The sequence below is a fragment of the Pongo abelii genome, chromosome 12 (genome assembly GCF_028885655.2).
Source record: "Pongo abelii isolate AG06213 chromosome 12, NHGRI_mPonAbe1-v2.0_pri, whole genome shotgun sequence".
Taxonomy (NCBI): domain Eukaryota; kingdom Metazoa; phylum Chordata; class Mammalia; order Primates; family Hominidae; genus Pongo; species Pongo abelii.
In genome coordinates this window covers 43,585,323-43,602,507 of record NC_071997.2, presented here as the reverse complement: position 1 = coordinate 43,602,507, position 17,185 = coordinate 43,585,323, and the positions used below count along the sequence as shown (strand labels likewise).

Sequence of the window (17,185 nt, the reverse complement as noted above, 5' to 3'; positions counted from 1 at the left end):
TAATTGCGAATATGTCATTAAGCAAGACCAGTATTTTTGGTTTCTGGGTTGATGCTAAGGTATTAAATTTCAGCAAATCTGTCTAGGGTTCAAACTAAACTCACAATATTTCTCGTAACAGTTTATTTTACTCAGAAAATGTAGAGGAAAAGAAAAATAGTGAAAAACATTATGAAATTTGCCCTCATGTTAACATTTGCAGAGAGACACAGAGAAAGGCACAATTTGCATAACCCTATTCAAAGAATTAAAATCTTTAATTTGCTGAGCAAATCTAGAAAAAAACCTTTTAACTAGAACTTGGAAAATGATAGTCATATATATGGAGAGTTTGACTCATGTGCCCTAGTGAGTGGCTGACAGAAAGACCAGATGAAAGTTAGTGCAATAGAATCAAGGACATCACAATGTCAAATTTTAGACCCTCCTCATTAGAGAGCAAGTCCAGATACTGCACCAAGACCAGGAAAATAGTCAGAAATTTACCTGGGGACTCTTTGTGGCTGCCTATTTATATGGTGGCTGTGGTTGGAAGGCTGATTTACCACAGCTGGTATTGCCCTGCACCTTGTGTCTGGGCATTTATCTCTACAACTGTCATAGAACAGCACTAAATGTGTGCCCATTAATAAGGCCACTATAGTGTGTGCTACATCAATATGGAGAGAATCAGAGTTCAGAAGGACAGGGATAACTATTCCATTCCAATGTGTTTAATGAATGTGTTTGTCTTTAAAAGAAGGAAGCCCCTAGTGGGCCTTTTTTGGTTTCTGGAGGCTACGTATTCTACCCCTTGGAATACAGGTTTGGTCCACCAGGTGACATGAAAGTCTGCCAGTTGTGAGTGGGGCCCAGGGTAGACAAGGGCTCTGCAGCAGGTGCAGGTTGCAGTGCAAACAGCCCTTCTTCTTAGGCCATTGCAGGTACAGACAACTTGGACAACGCTATCAACCATCTGGACAAGATTGATGCTTTAAGAACACTCCACCAAACCACAGCAAATTATTTTCAAAACATTTTCTAAGATACATAATATTTTGGGCCAAAAAATATTTCAGTGAAATTAAACCGACATAAATCATACAAAATAAGTTATCGATAACCAAAAGAATTGTACTAGAAATCAGCAACAGAGAGTGATCTGAAGGGAGATGGTACACCAAGAGGAGGGATGAAAATTTTCCTCCTGGGTACAATGTACACTGTTAAGGTGATGGGTAACTAAAAGCCCAGACTTCGCTGCTATGCAATTCACCAGTAGAACCTGAAACCTCTTGTTCCCCTAAAACTGCTGAAATACAAAAATTAATTTAAAATAGACATTTATCCAAAAAACCCATACAATTTAAAACTAAGTAAAATACTACTAAATATTATTTGGAACAAAGAAAAAACAAAAGTGGAAATTAAAAAGTATTTTGAACTGAAAGTATACATGGCATATCCACATTTGTGGAATGCAAAAAAGCACTCAATTTCTAGCAATATTCATGCACTTTAGCAAGAAAGTTTTAAAATCAATCACCTGATCTACAACCCTGATAAACTAGTAAAAAAATAAAGAGCAAATTACACTCAAAAGAAGGGTCTTTTATTCTTAGAAATGTGAGGATGTGGCAAGCACACATCATGTATTCCACCATTAGAATCATATCAGTCTCGAAACAAAAACATCTTCAGTAGCTTCACAAGAGGAATGTTTCAGAGTGGATGGTCAGAGTGAGTAACTGCTCAGAGAGAACTGGGAGACTGGGAAAGTCAGAATAAGATTCTTATATGATATTGTTATGAGCTGCACATACATGAGACTCCTGTGAGCTCTGATTTGCTCATAAGCCAAAAGTCATGCAGTGCAGGTCGATTTCCATCCTCCTGATGCTTGGTCAGGAGGATGGTTGGTCAGCATGATGGGCACTTATGGGGTCACTTAGCAAAGTAAGGAAGAAGTGCCCTGAAGGTCATCAGTGGCAGCAGGTAAGGACAGGACACACCAGGATCTCCTTCCAGTGATGTGACTGAGCATCCCTGCAGCCACGAGGACAGCAGGAAACTTTAGTGGCTGTTCCAGGGAGGATGTGGCAGCCAACACTGAAGAGTCTGTGGGGCTTAAGCGCCCCAAGTAGTTAGGAAGGAAGAGGCTCTGGAAGGTGCCCTGGAGAGCTCTGGCCCCTGTTCACACAGAAGAGGAGCATGTACCCATGACCAAGACTTCACGTCCTCTTCCTCAAAGACTCTGCAGCCAGCTGCCTGAGCCCACCTGATTCCTCCTGCTGTAGAAACAGCCCCTGGCACCGCAGCCTCTCCTGCCACACTGAAAGGCTGAGCTTCCTTGGGAGCTTTGTGTTTGGGGCCATCACACTGTGCAGGGTCCCAAGGAGTGGCCTGCTCACAGGAAGATGTGCAGCATCTCCAGGCTCCAAAGTAGTGTTTGTGATGGTGAAATCCCTAGAATTTTGGTTAGGTGTGAGTTCCCACTTGTGAATACCTTCTACAGACATGTCATACTTTGTTTAGCAAACTATTTTCTAAGAACCAACCAGCCATAAGGAAAGGATGGTTTTAATTGCACTACCTTTAGTCTCCACACTGGTGATTGTGGAAGTGAAATCAATAGATTTTGGGTTGGATGTGTGTTCTCACTCATGAATGGAAAAATACTCTAAAGACTAGTCATTCTTTGTATGTGTGACAAATTACTTGCTATATTCCATGCTTTCTTTTATTGACACATCTGCTTGGAAACACAATTTTAAATTCACTCACCATGGGATCCATCATCTTAGAATAGACAATAATTTCTGATGTGATTCATTTTTTTAACCAGAAAAAAGATATTTCGTCCTTTTGATACAAACATTACTTTAATCATATCACCTCATGACAGGTAACTGGCATACTCATGAATAATTCATAAATATTTTTGGAGCATTATTTTAAGTGACTATATGCAAATCATACATTTTTCTGTACCATTACTGCTAGAATACGGAAATCAGATTTATTTTTAGGTAATGACCACATTGCGTAAAAATAATACATTTACTTATTTCAAAACATGTTATTGTTTTTTATGACAATTTAATATCAAAATTGTCATTTATAAAAACTTGCTGGTTAACATCCTGCTTGGTCTTCTGCTCAGCATGTCAGTGGTTGTAACATCCCCCAGACCCAACCAATGGTCTCTGCTAGACCTCCTCTAGGGACAGAATGAGTTTCAGAAGCTCTGCTTGGCTGTTGGGATTTGACTTGGGACTGAGTGGCATGACCTCAGGTCTCCTTGCACAGGGACTTCACTAAACCTTTGATGATTACAGACCTAAAGCTCTACTCATGACATTACTTTCCTGTAAGACTGTCAGTGGCACAGGCCCCACCCAGGAAGCCAGGAAGCAGTGCCTTCAACTCTGTGGTTCTTCACAAGAAACATATTTGGCCCCTTTTTGGATCCACATCATCAACTGCCATCACCACCACCAGCCACATCCCCACCCACCATAAGCCAAGGGAAGTTTATTGAACAATAGCTGACCTCTCCTGTGTTCTCTTCATGCTCCCATTCTTGCAGTCTGCCCCATCTCAAATTCTGAACTTTGAAAAATAAAACAGTTTACATCATCCCGTATTTCCTCAGTGATCTATGGAAAATATTACATCTTTAGTATACTGCATCTTCCAGTATATGCAGTTTGTTTTCACTTAAGATTGTGTATGACAGCAAAAATTTGCAAACAAACTAGTCGTCAATAAGGGAAGAAATAAATTATATGATAAGTTGTAATAAGATCATACCACAGTTAAAAGAGATAAACTGTTGTGTCATATATCACTATGTAACTGTTCCTACATGTATTGGATAGTTCTTAAAGCATAATGTAGATTCATACAAGCAAATTTCACAACAATATTGTTATATTCTATAATATAAAAACACATGCAGTATATTAACAGATATTTTAAATTATATCTATGAAATGGAAAACTATATACCAAAATGGATAAATGGAGTAAAAGGCTATACACCTATGTTACACTTACTTTTGGGTGTGTGAGGAGATAATGGTCTGGGGGGAAGAGAGGATGATGATTAAAGTCTATATTAGCAAGATCTGCAATGTGCTTCTTTTCTCACAGTATCTGCTCTCAACCTTTTTCAATTTTATGAAGAATAACTATAGAAAGTTCCTACTTATTTCATTTAATAATTCATCAATTGAAGAGGCATTATTTTTTAAACAGACATTGTGATTGTACCTACTTATGGGGTATAATTTGGTGTTTTGATACATGCATATGTTATATGATGATCAAATCAGGATAGTCAGCATATCTATCACTTCATGCATTTATCATTTCTTTGTGGTGAAACATTCAAATACCTCTCTTCTAGCTATTTTGCAATACCTGAATGTTAACCATAGTCACCCTGCTGTGCAATAGAACACCAGAACTTATTCCTCCTACCCTGATTGTAACTTTGTAATTGTTGATGACCTCCCTCTTTCCTCGTCTTCAAAATCTCTGGTAATCACTGTTCTATTCTCTATTTTTATAAGATTAACTATTTTTTAGATTCCCCATATGGGTAAGATCATGTGGTATTTTTCTGCATCTGATTTCTTTTACTTCACATAACGTCCTATAGGCTCACCCATGTTACAAATGACAAGGTTTTACTCATTTTTATGACACAATAGTATTCGATTGTGTATATATACCAAATTTTCTTTATTCATCATCCATTGTTAGACACTTAGTTTGATTCCATATCTTGGCTATTTTGAATAATGCTGCAAGAAACATAGGAGTGTGGGTATTTCTTTGACATATTGATTTCACTTCTGTTAGATATATCCCCGGTAGTGGGATTGCTGAATCAGGTAGTAGTTTTATTTTTAATTTTTCTTTAATTATTATACTTTAAGTTCTAGGGTACATGTGCACAACGTGCAGGTTTGTTACATATGTATACATGTGCCATGTTGGTTTGCTGTACCCCTTAACTCATCATTTACATTAGGTATTCCTCCTAATGCTATCCCTCCCCCATCCCCCCACCCCATGACAGGCCCTGGTGTGTGATGTTCCCCACCTTTTGTCCAAGTGTTCTCATTGTTCAATTCCCACCTATGAGTGAGAACATGCGGTGTTTGGTTTTCCGTCCTTGGATAGTTTGCTCAGAATGTTGGTTTCCAGCTTCATCCATGTCCCTACAAAGGACATGAACTCATCCTTTTTTATGGCTGCACAGTATTCCATGGTGTATATGTGCCACATTTTCTTAATCCAGTCTATCATTGATGGACATTTGGGTTGGTTCCAAGTCTTGCTATTGTGAATAGTGCCTCAATGAACATACGTGTGTATGTGTCCTTATAGCAGCATGATTTATAATCCTTTGGGTATATACCCAGTAATGGCATGGCTGGGTCAAATGGTATTTCTAGTTCTAGATCCTTGAGGAATTGCCACACTGTCTTCCACAATGGTTGAACTAGTTTACACTCCCACCAACAGTGCAAAAACATTCCTAAATCTCCACAACCTCTCCAGCATCTGTTGTTTCCTGACTTTTTAATGATCACCATTCTAACTGGTGTGAGATGGTATCTCACTGTGGTTTTGATGTGCATTTCTCTGATGGCCAGTGATGATGAGCATTTTTTCATGTGTCTGTTGGCTGCATAAATGTCTTCTTTTGAGAAGTGTCTGTTCATACCCTTTGCCCACTTTTTGATGGGGCTGTTTGATTTTTTTCTTGTAAATTTGTTTAAGTTCTTTGTAGATTCTGGATATTAGCCCTTTGTCAGATGGGTAGATTGCAAAAATTTTCTCCCATTCTGTAGGTTGCCTGTTCACTCTGATGGTAGTTTCTTTTGCTGTGCAGAAGCTCTTTAGTTTAATTAGATCCCATTTGTCAATTATGGCTTTTGTTGCCATTGTTTTTGGTGTTTTAGTCATGAAGTCCTTGCCCATGCCTATGTCCTGAATGGTAGTGCCTAGGTTTTCTTCTAGGGTTTTTATGGTTTTAGGTCTAACATTTAAGTCTTTAATCCATCTCGAATTAATTTTTGTATAAGGTGTCAGGAAGGGATCCAGTTTCAGCTTTCTACATATGGCTAGCCAGTTTTCCCAGCACCATTTATTAAATAGGGAATCCTTTCCCCATTTGCTTTTGTCAGGTTTATCAAAGATCTGATGGTTGTAGGTGTGTGGCATTATTTCTGAGGCCTCTGTTCTATTCCTTTGGTCTATATCTCTGTTTTGGTACCAGCATCATGCTGTTTTGGTTACTGTAGCCTTGTATATAGTTTGAAGTCAGGTAGCATGATGCCTCCAGCTTTGTTCTTTTTGCTCAGGATTGACTTGGCATTGCAGGCTCCTTTTTGGTTCCATATAAATTTTAAAGTAGTTTTTTTTCCAATTCTTTGAAGAAAGTCATTGGTAGCTTGATGGGGATGGCATTGAATCTATAAATTATCTTGGGCGGTAAGGACATTTTCACGGTATTGATTCTTCCTATCCATGAGCATGTAATGTTGTTCCCTTTGTTTGTGTCCTCTTTTATTTTGTTGAGCAGTGATTTGTAGTTCTCCTTGAAGAGGTCCTTCACAACTCTTGTAAGTTGGATTTGTAGGTATTTTATTCTCTTTGTAGCAATTGTGAATGGCAGTTTACTCATGGTTTGGCTCTCTGTTTGTTGTTGGTGTATAGGAATTCTTGTGACTTTTGCACATTAATTTTGTATCCTGAGACTTTGCTGAAGCTGCTTATCAGCTTAAAGAGATTTGGGGCTGAGATGATGAAGTTTTGTAAATATACAATCATGTCATCTGCAGACAGGCACAATTTGAGTTCCTCTTTTCCTAATTGAATACCCTTTATTTCTTTATTTCTTTCTCCTGGCTGATTGCCCTGGCCAGAACTTCCAACACTATGTTGAATAGGAGTGGTGAGAGAGGGCACCCCTGCCTTGTGCCAGTTTTCAAAGGGAATGCTTCCAGTTTTTGCCCCTTCAGTACGATATTGGCTGTGGGTTTGTCATAAATAGCTCTTATTATTTTGTGATACCTTCCATCAATACCTAGTTTATTGAGAGTTTTTAGCATGAAGCACTGTTGAATTTTTTCAAAGGCATTTTCTGTATCTATTGAGATAATCATGTGGTTTTTGTCTTTGGTTCTGTTTATGTGATGGATTACGTTTGTTGATTTGTGTATGTTGTACCAGCCTTGCATTCCAGGGATGAAGCCGACTTGATCATGGTGGATAAGCTTTTTGATGTGCTGCTGTATTCAGTTTGCCAGTATTTTATTGAGGATTTTCGCATCGGTGTTCTTCAGGGATATTGGTCTAATATTCTCTTTTTTTTGTTATGTCTCTGCCAGGCTTTGATATCAGGATGATGCTGGCCTCATAAAATGAGTTAGGGAGGATTCCCTCTTTTTCTGTTGATTGGAGTAGTTTCAGAAGGAATGGTACCAGCCCCTCTTTGTACCTCTGGTAGAATTTGGCTGTAAATTCGTCTGGTCCTGGACTTTTTTTTGTTGGTAGGCTATTAATTATTGCCTCAATTTCAGAGCCTGCTATTGGTCTATTCAGGGATTCAACTTCTTCGTGGTTTTAGTTTTAGGAGAGTGTATGTATCCATATCTTCTAGATTTTCTAGTTTATTTGCATAGAGGTATTTATAGTATTCTCTGATGGTAGTTTGTATTTCTGTGAGATTGGTGGTGATATCCCCTTTACCATTTTTTATTGCATCTATTTGATTTTTCTCTCTTTTCTTCTTTATTAGTCTGCTAGCGGTCTATCAATTTTGTTGATGTTTTCAGAAAACCAGCTCCTGGATTCATTGATTTTTTGAAGGGTTTTTTTGTGTCTTTATCTCCTTCAGTTCTGCTCTGATCTTAGTTATTTCTTGCCTTCTGCTAGCTTTTGAATTTGTTTTGCTCTTGCTTCTCTAGTTCTTCTAATTGTGATGTTAGGGTGTCAATTTTAAATCTTTCCTCCTTTCTCTTGTGGGCATTTAGTGCCAAAAATTTCCCTCTATGCACTGCTTCAAATGTGTCCCAGAGATTCTGGTATGTTGTGTCTTTGTTCTCATTGGTTTCAAAGAACATATTTATTCCTGCCTTCATTTCATTATTTACCCAGTGGTCATTCAGGAGCAGGTTGTTCAGTTTCCATGTAGTTGTGCAGTTTTGGTGAGTTTCTTAATCCTGAGTTCTAATTTGATTGCACTGTGGTCTGAGAGACAGTTTGTTGTGATTTCTTTTACATTTGCTGCGGAGTGCTTTACTTCCAACTATGTGGTCAATTTTGGAATGAGTGTGATGTGGTGCTGAGAAGAATGTATATTCTGTTGATTTGGGGTAGAGAGTTCTGTAGATGTCTATTAGGTCCACTTGGTGCAAAGCTGAATTCAAGTCCTGGATATCCTTGTTAACCTTCTGTCTTGTTGCTCTGTCTAATATTGACAGTGGGGTGTTGAGGTCTCCCATTATTATTGTGTGTCTAAGTCTCTGTAGTTCTCTAATGACTTGCTTTATGAATCTGGGTGCTCCTGTATTGGGTGCATATATGTTTAGGATAGCTAGCTCTTCTTGTTGAATTGACCCCTTTACCATTATGTAATGGCCTTCTTTGTCTCTTGATCTTTGTTGGCTTAAAGTCTATTTTATCAGAGAATTACAACCCTTGCTTTTTTTTTTTTTTTTTTTTTTTGCTTTCCATTTGCTTGGTAGGTCTTCCTCCATCCCTTTATTTTGAGCCTATGTGTGTCTCTGCATGTGTAATGGGTCTCCTGAATATGGCATACTGGTGGGTCTTGACTCTTTATCCAATTTGCCAGTCTGTGTCTTTTAATTGGAGCATTTAGCCCATTTACATATAAGATTAATATTGTTATGTGTAAATTTGATCTTGTCATTATGATGTTAGCTGGTTATTTTGCCCATTAGTTGATGCAGTTTCTTCCTAGCATTGATGGTCTTTACAATTTGGCATGTTTTTGCAGTGGCTGGTACTGGTTGTTCCTTTCCATGTTTAGTGCTTCCTTTAGGAGCTCTGGTAAGGCAGGCCTGGTGGTGACAAAATCTCTCAGCATTTCCTTGTCTGTAAAGGATTTTATTTCTCCTTCATTTATGAAGGTTAGTTTGGCTGGATTTGAAATTCTGGGTTGAAAATTCTTTTCTTTAAGAATGTTGAATATTGGCCCCCATTCTCTTCTGGCTTGTCGAGTTTCAGCTGAGAGATCCGCTGTTAGTCTGATGGGCTTTCCTTTGTGGGTAACCCGACCTTTCTCTCTGGCTGTCCTTAACATTTTTTGCTTCATTTCAACCTTGGTGAATCTGACAATTATGTGTCTTTGGGTTGCTCTTCTCAAGGAGTATCTTTGTGGTGTTCTCTGTATTTTCTGAATTTGAATGTTGGCCTGCCTTGCTAGGTTGGGGAAGTTCTCCTGGATAATATCCCGAAGAGTGTTTTCCAACTTGGTTCCATTCTCCCTGTCACTTTCAGGTACACCAATCAAATGTAGATTTGGTCTTTTCCCATAGCCCCATATTTCTTGGAGGCTTTGTTCATTTCTTTTTACTCTTTTTTCCTCTAAACTTCTCTTCTCACTTCATTTCATTAATTTGATCTTCAATCACTGATACCCTTTCTTCCACTTGATCCAATCAGCTATTGAAGCTTGTGCATGTACCATGTAGTTCTCATGCCATGGTTTTCAGCCCCATCAGGTCATTTAAGGTCTTCTCTACACTATTTATTCTAGTTAGCCATTCATCTAATCTTTTTTCAAGGTTTTTAGATTCTTTGCAATGGGTTCAAACATCCTCCTTTAGCTCAAAGAAGTTTGTTACTACTGACCTTCTGAAGCCTTTTTCTGCCAGCTCATCAAAGTTATTCTCCATCCAGCTTTGATCCATTGCTGGGGAGGAGCTGCAATCCTTTGGAGGAGAAGAGGCACTCTACTTTTTAGAATTTTCAGCTTTTCTGCTCCGGTTTCTCCCTATCTTTGTGGTTTTATCTACCTTTGGTCTTTGATGATGGTGATCTACTGATGGGGCTTTGGTGTGGATATCCTTTTCATTGATGTTGATGCTATTGCTTTCTGTTTGTTAGTTTTCCTCCTAACAGTCAGGTCCCTTAGCTGCAGGTCTATTGGAGTTTGCTGGAGGTCCACTCCAGACTCTGTTTGCCTGGGTATCACCAGCAGAGGCTGCAGAACAGTAAATATTGTAGAAGAGCAAATATTGCTGCCTGATCCTCTGGAAGCTTCATCCCAGAGGGGCACCTGGCTATATGAGGTGTCAGTCAGCCCCTACTGGGAGGTGTCTCCCAGTTAGGCTACACAGGGGTCAGGGACCCACTTCAGGAGGCAGTCTGTGCGTTCTCAGAGCTCAAACACCATGCTGGGAGAACTACTACTCTCTTCAAAGCTGTCAGACAAGGACGTTTAAGTCTGCAGAAGTTTCTGCTGCTGTTTGTTCAGCTATGCCCTGCCCCCAGAGGTGAAGTCTACAGAGGCAGGCAGGCCTCCTTGAGCTGCGGTGGGCTCCACCCAGTTTGAGCTTCTCAGCCGCCTTGTTTACCTACTCAAACCTCAGCAATGGCAGATGCCCCTCCCCCAGACTCGCTGCCACCTTCGAGTTCGATCTCAGACTGCTGCGCTAGCAGTGAGCAAGGCTCCGTGGGCATGGGACACTGAGCCAGGCGCGGGATATGATCTCCTGGTGTGCCGTTTGCTAAGACTGTTGGAAAAGCACAGTATTAAGGTGGGAGTGTCCCAATTTTCCAGGTACCGTCTGTCACGGCTTCCCTTGGCTAGGAAAGGGAATTCCCAGACCCCTTGCCCTTCCCGGGTGAGGCGATGCCCCGCCCTGCTTCAGCTCGCCCTCTGTGGGCTGCACCCACTGTCCAACCAGTCCTCGTGAGATGAACCAGGTACCTCAGTTGGAAATGCAGAAATCACCCGTCTTCTGCGTTGATCATGCTGGGAGCTGTAGACTGGAACTGTTGCTATTCGGCCATCTTGGAATGCCTGCAGTTTATTTTTAATACCAACTTTCCAAATTTCAAGAACTCCCTATTTCCATCAGCAAGATTCAATTGTAATCAAAGAGTTTTAGTATTAGTATCTTGTGTCTGCTATGAAATTACAAAATCTATTTGACACTCACGGCCAAGATGTTACTGATTGTCCTCAGCCAGCTCCCCCTGAGGAGAACTAGTGGAGAATTCTGTCTCTACTGTCTCATGGAGTGGAGGAGAATGGGAAATAGAACAAGCAGGAATTTAAAAAGTGGGAAAATACCAATTTTACATATAACCAAATATTTTCTTTAAAATTTACCAAAAATTGTTAAACCCTAAGATGTATTCAACATGTTATGCCAGAAATGATCAATTGTCTGGCTGTTTTGCTCAATAAATTTCAACAAATGTAGGCAAGGAAGGAGGATTCAGATGAGATTCCATTCTCCTTTTCCTTTTGTCCCAATTTTTTACTCACAGCGTCCTTGAACCTCTTCATTCTCCTGTTGCTTATGAGAGTGAAGGCTGTGTGAGGTGACAGGAACATAAACAGGGGCGCTGACCTGGCACAATTTTTCACACCTATACACTCAGCATGTTGGGAGGCAATGTCAGGTGAGTGGCTTGGGCCCATGGGTTTGACAACAGGCTGTGCAACATAGTGAAGTACCAATGCTACGAAAAATATAAAAATCAGCCATGCTTAGTGACATGCACCAGTCGTCCCAGACAGAGTCCTCAGAAGCATACTCTGACCTGATTCCTCCAACAGCCTCCTCTTCTGCAGGCTCAGAGACCCTGCTGAGCTGCTCCCAAGACAAGCAGGGCATGTGAGCAGCTAGGACACCCCAGCAGAGAGATTTCTGTTCAGGGCTGTACCACTGTGGGAGGAAGCTGTCTACTTTGCATGCAGTAATAAACTCCAACATCCTCAGCCTCCACCCGGCTGATTTCCAGTGTGAAATCAGTGCCTGACCCACTGCCAGTGAACCTGTCTGGGACTCCAGAGGCCCGGTAGGAAACAAAATAGGTCAGGAGCTGTGGAGACTGGCCTGGCTTCTGCAGGTACCAATGCAAATAGGTGAATCCATGATCACTATCCATGAGGCTCTGACTAGACCTGCAGGAGATGGAAGCCGGCTCTCCAAGGGTGACGGGCAGGGAGAGTGGAGTCTGAGTCATCACAATGTTCCCACTGGATCCTGAAATAATAATGGAGAAGTGCATGGTTATATAGATCACTATGAGCAACTTTCATGATTTCCCTTAAGATTTTGATTTAGTTACATATTTTTTAAAGTTTTGATTTGTATCATAAAAAGTAGACTTTCTAAAATTAATCCAATATTTATTAGCCAGCAGGGAACCCTCTATTTTCAGGATCTTAATCAGAGCACTGGTCATTGTGCTCTACATTCACTACAGGAATAAGTGAATACTTATTCCTGACACAAAAATATGAATTCTGTTTTCTGGAGCACAGACCATGCGCCTGTACACATGGTTGAAATAAATATACGAAGCTGTGGAGCCACCAGAACTCACCCTCTCACCCCATTTTCCCACCCCATTTTAATCCTATCCTTACCAGGGACCCAGAGCATTAACAGCCCCAGGAGCTGAGCAGGGAGCCTCATTGTGAGAAGGTGACCTGTTGAGTCCCGATCAGTCAAGGCGAGGCTAGAGCTGAGCTTTTATCTCAGACTCAAAGGGAAGGACCTCCCTAGTGGACAATATGCAAATCACCTGGTGGGTGCAGCAGTGTGGAAAAGGTTGATGGGGCAGGGAGAAGGTCTCTTCTGCGAACAATATGACATAAAATGTTTGTTGGAGCAAAACAAACATAGTTCAAGTCAAGTTTGCCTGCGGTCAAGGGAAGAAGGCTCTGACTGTGAAAGTTAGGACCTTAGGCAGGGACACATTGTGTAGTGCATGCCACACCGAGAAAGCACAAGGACCCTGACAATGTGGAAATGTGTTTCTAGGATGCATCTCTGGGAGGTGAATGCCATCCTGCATGGCCCCCTCCCAGTCCATCTAGAGAAGAAAACAGCCCCATTCCCACAAGCACTGATGGTCAGAAGGCCTGCAAATGAAAAGTGCTCCTGAGCCAGTTCAAGTGTTTCCTGGTATCTGCTGTTTCCAGGATAACTGTTCAAGATCTTGCAATGGAAGTGTTAGAATCTCTCCTTCCCTGGGATCTGGAAAGTTGGCCCCAAAAGAAAGCTCTGTCCAAGGGCCTCACAGGGAGAATAGTGTGGGTCTTTACGTTTAGAACCAAGAGCCCAGCATAAGTAAGAGGAAAGGGCACAAGAATGTTATGCCTCAGGCAGTGAATATAAAATTCCTGGTGACCAACTGTTCAATCTGGGATATATCCCATCATAATCATTTCACATATATATACAAGATTAACCAGCAGAATCTCATAGGTAAGAATTTCCTTGGCTAATGATACAGACCAATAAGAAATAACATTGCATGATGTTTTTCCTAGTGGTGCTTAGGAAAACTCTCCTCACACAGTCTCCCTGGTCATGTGGGATCAGGTCCTATCAGGGCTTCCAGGTTCTTGCCAACCCTGAGTGAGACCTGAATCACCCCAGCCTAGATGTGGTACAGCCACAGCCATGAGTCTGCAGTTGAGAAGGAAATTGTCTATGTGAGAAGAGCAAGGACTGCATCTACAGTTTTATGTCTTAAGGTTACCTGTACCTGAAAATGACATTTTTATGGTTTCATGTAAAGATGCTCACAGCTCAGGGATGTGAGTCTGCCCCACAGCGGATCATTACAAAGGGAAACAATCTCACGTTTCTTCATTTGTTAGTGATGTGCTTATTATTTAATTGAACAGCTCCTGAATAATGGTGCCGACACCAAACACCATCACAAGGACAGTCACATTTCTGAAAAAAAAAAATAAAAAATCCCGGGAACAATTGAATGACTAACTTGTAGTGCTTTGTAATCTTGAGTAATTTAACAGAAATTTATATTTAATTGCCCAAGAACGCAAACAAATTTAATTCTAGGTAAGATTCCAGAGGAAGGCTTGGTTTAAATATCTTCTGGGAAATCTACAAAAATAACATCTTTTCCAAGACTGGAAAAAATAATTGAATAGCAATGATATTGATCCTTAAATATTGAACTCCATTGCAGTAATGTGGGTTAAGGAGATCGAATTGTACTTAAGAAACTGGATTAGAATAAAGGCTCATATTATACTATTTCAATTTTATTTGCTCTTTTCTCATTAAATTGAATAACTTTTGTCTACCTGATTTTTTCTTTTCTTATGTTATTAACCAATTCTAATCTGCTTCTAAGTTTTTAAAAAGTCAGACTTCTAATTAATGAAAATAGTGAAAAAAGAAACGTCAGAGGCAGAAGAAGAAAAAGAAAACACAAAACACAATCAGCCTAACTAAAATAGAATGAGATGGTGCATCTTATTGCAAGTTCTAAATAATTATTCTCAAAGGGTGTTAAATGAAGAATCAGTTCTATCCATTATCCAGTATGGAAACTTGAATTGCAGGAAAGTGAATAACAGTAAAAAAAATTGTCATGATTTCTTTTACTAAAAGTCAATTCTTTAAAAGGTTATTTTTGCAAAGCATTCTTTAAGGTGCTTGAATTTAAGATAGCTTTGCTATTTCCTGTGAAACTTGTGCCAAGGCTTTGACAACAGCAGACAAAGCTGGTCACTCCACAGTGGACACAGATCAGAAGGTGACAAAACAACCTCTATTCGGATCTAGGTGTAGATCCACAGGCCTCTGCCTCTGTGTCTCTGTCATGAACCAATGTCACCCGAATGAGGGAGGACTTATACAGGTGGGGTTTACTACGGCTGTGTCTCCTTCTCCTGATGCGGTTAGTTGTATGGGGTCCATAGAATTGGGAGCAACTGCATTATTCGTAAGACTTGGGAAGAGAGTCTTAGAAGTGGAATTGTTTGTGTTCATGACCCTAGAGTCAGTGTTTGGGGTGGACACTGTGATCTGATTTGTAAGGGATTGGAAGGACTTGCAGGCTTAGCAAGGAAAAGAGATGGCCACAGGGGGCAGTTGCACACATGACTTTGTTGGGTGAGGCTTTGACAGGTTTGCAGAGACAGGTCCCTCCTAGCAGGAATCTTGCAGAGAATAAGGTGCCAGGGTTGCTTCTCAAAACAGATGGGTCACTGGACAAGGGGCTGTGTGTCTAGAGGATGCCGCACAGCAGCCCAGTGGGGAGTTTCTGGTTTAAGGTTTTCATAACAGGGGTTTATCTTATTGCTGGCAGTTGTGGTTGAAATTTTCTGGACATGCAAATTAAGTATTTTCTAGAAGATTAAAAACATTCTTCCTTGGGGTGTTTTTAAAATAATTGCATTTAAAATTTGAGTTTGAAACAGGCCATTAAGAAGTAAACACAGTTTTGAAATAAACAACATAGGGGCCAGGGCACACAGGTCATCTTTAACTCATTTATATATCACTGTTTCCCATTCTGTAGACTTTGTTCTACAGATGGTATTAGTCAAATTGTCCAAACCAACACTACCATGGATGAGGTTGAGAAACACAGAGGCCTGTTCCCCACCTGGGGCACAGTGAAAGTTCTTTTTGATTAAAGGGGAGAGTTTCTCTTTGGTTAAGAATTAAGACCAAGCCACCTACTGAGCATCCCTTGGTGAAGCTGCAGACCCTGTGACTGGATTCCTGGCTGCAAGGTGTCTGGGGTTGAAGCTGTCTGCATTATCTCACTAACTGTAAACTGTCACTCACTGGAGCATAGATTCACAGATAAATACTCTGGAACACAGAAAGCACAGGGAATGAAGGCTCTGTGAATGCGTATCTTCTGCTTCTGAGAATCCAGCTCTCTGGCACTGGAAAAAACAGGGTTGTTTGTATGTTGCACCTTCAGGCCCTGTTCCAGACCTGTCTAAGCTGAACCTGTTTCCAAATGTTTGAAGTATTGTTCTTTACTTTTTCTCAGGAAAAAAATGATTAGAAATCCTGTAAAATTGTATGCACAGCTGTGGGATTAAGTGGTGAGCTTTTCCTCTGTGCTTGTTAACGTTTTTGCCGAGCCCACCTCACCCACCAACAAACTGCACAAAGTGAAGCAAAGATTCTGTTTCCTTCCTGAGAATTCTGTGTCCACGTCACTTCAATCTCTGTCTCTGTCTTCAAATTGCTTTCTCTTCTGCTGGGTTTGTAAAAATGTCTATCTCTATCTTATAAGGAAAATCTTGATGTCCTTATAATATGGAGAGAGGCAGACATTTAACAAAGAATTTTTATTGACCACCTGGGCCAAGGCCCATCTGGTGAATACACGATAATCTGCCCATTTCATAATCCTTAATTTACATGTTCGATTAAATTCTGATGAGAAAAGAAAATGGGCTAAAAACTTCATCTTGAAGGAAACATTCATGTTTAACGCACAGAAACTGATCATGAAACCTGAGTTCTCCCTCCTCACCAGAGAGTTGGAAAAGCAGGAGGAAGAGGAGCAAAGCTGGGTCCCCACGTCCACGAGGGCCTCCTGAGGCTGCTCCTGCTCACAGAGGGTGGGGAAGGTGGATGAGTCAGTTTGCGCTGCCACACCAAAAAAACTGGACTGGATGGCGTAAACCACGGAATTTAATTTTCACATTTCTGGTGCCTGAATATCCCAGATAGATGCCCAGCAAGGTTTGTTTTCTGGTAAAGACCTTCTTTCTGGTTTTCAGATGCCACCTCTTCACCATGTCTCCACACAGCCTTTCCATAGAGTGTAAGGTGGTTAGAAAGAAAGAAGAAAAAGGAGAGCTCTCTGGATCTTGTAAAAACATAAATCCTGCTCGATCAGAGACCCTCCATTATGACCTCAATTGCACCTTGAGAGGTCCTAATTTCTACAGTCACATTGAAAATTAGGGTTTCAACATGAATCTGAGGACACAATTCAGTCCATAGCAGGTGAGACACAGCCCAGGCTGTGCTTCCAGTCTCAGAGCATGGGGCAGGTTCCCACAACTCAGCACACGGTGGCTGCTTCTAGGTGCCCAGGTCACAGGAAGGACCCGACTCTAACTCTAGGGCTCCCTGTTGATAATGGGACACCAGCGCTCCTACTTTCCCAGTGTTCCTGGGACCAT

The 17,185-nt window shown here is 40.8% G+C and overlaps 1 gene segment (V, D, J or C); it reads right to left on the bottom strand.

Moving 5' to 3' along the window:
• Nucleotides 1-1,927: 1,927 nt before the first annotated feature.
• Nucleotides 1,928-12,680, bottom strand: LOC103889708 (immunoglobulin kappa variable 2-40-like). The segment is given in 4 exon segments: nucleotides 1,928-2,169; nucleotides 10,856-10,922; nucleotides 11,926-12,245; nucleotides 12,632-12,680. Coding segments are annotated over 4 exon segments (678 nt in total).
• Between the last annotated feature and the right edge of the window lie 4,505 nt (nucleotides 12,681-17,185).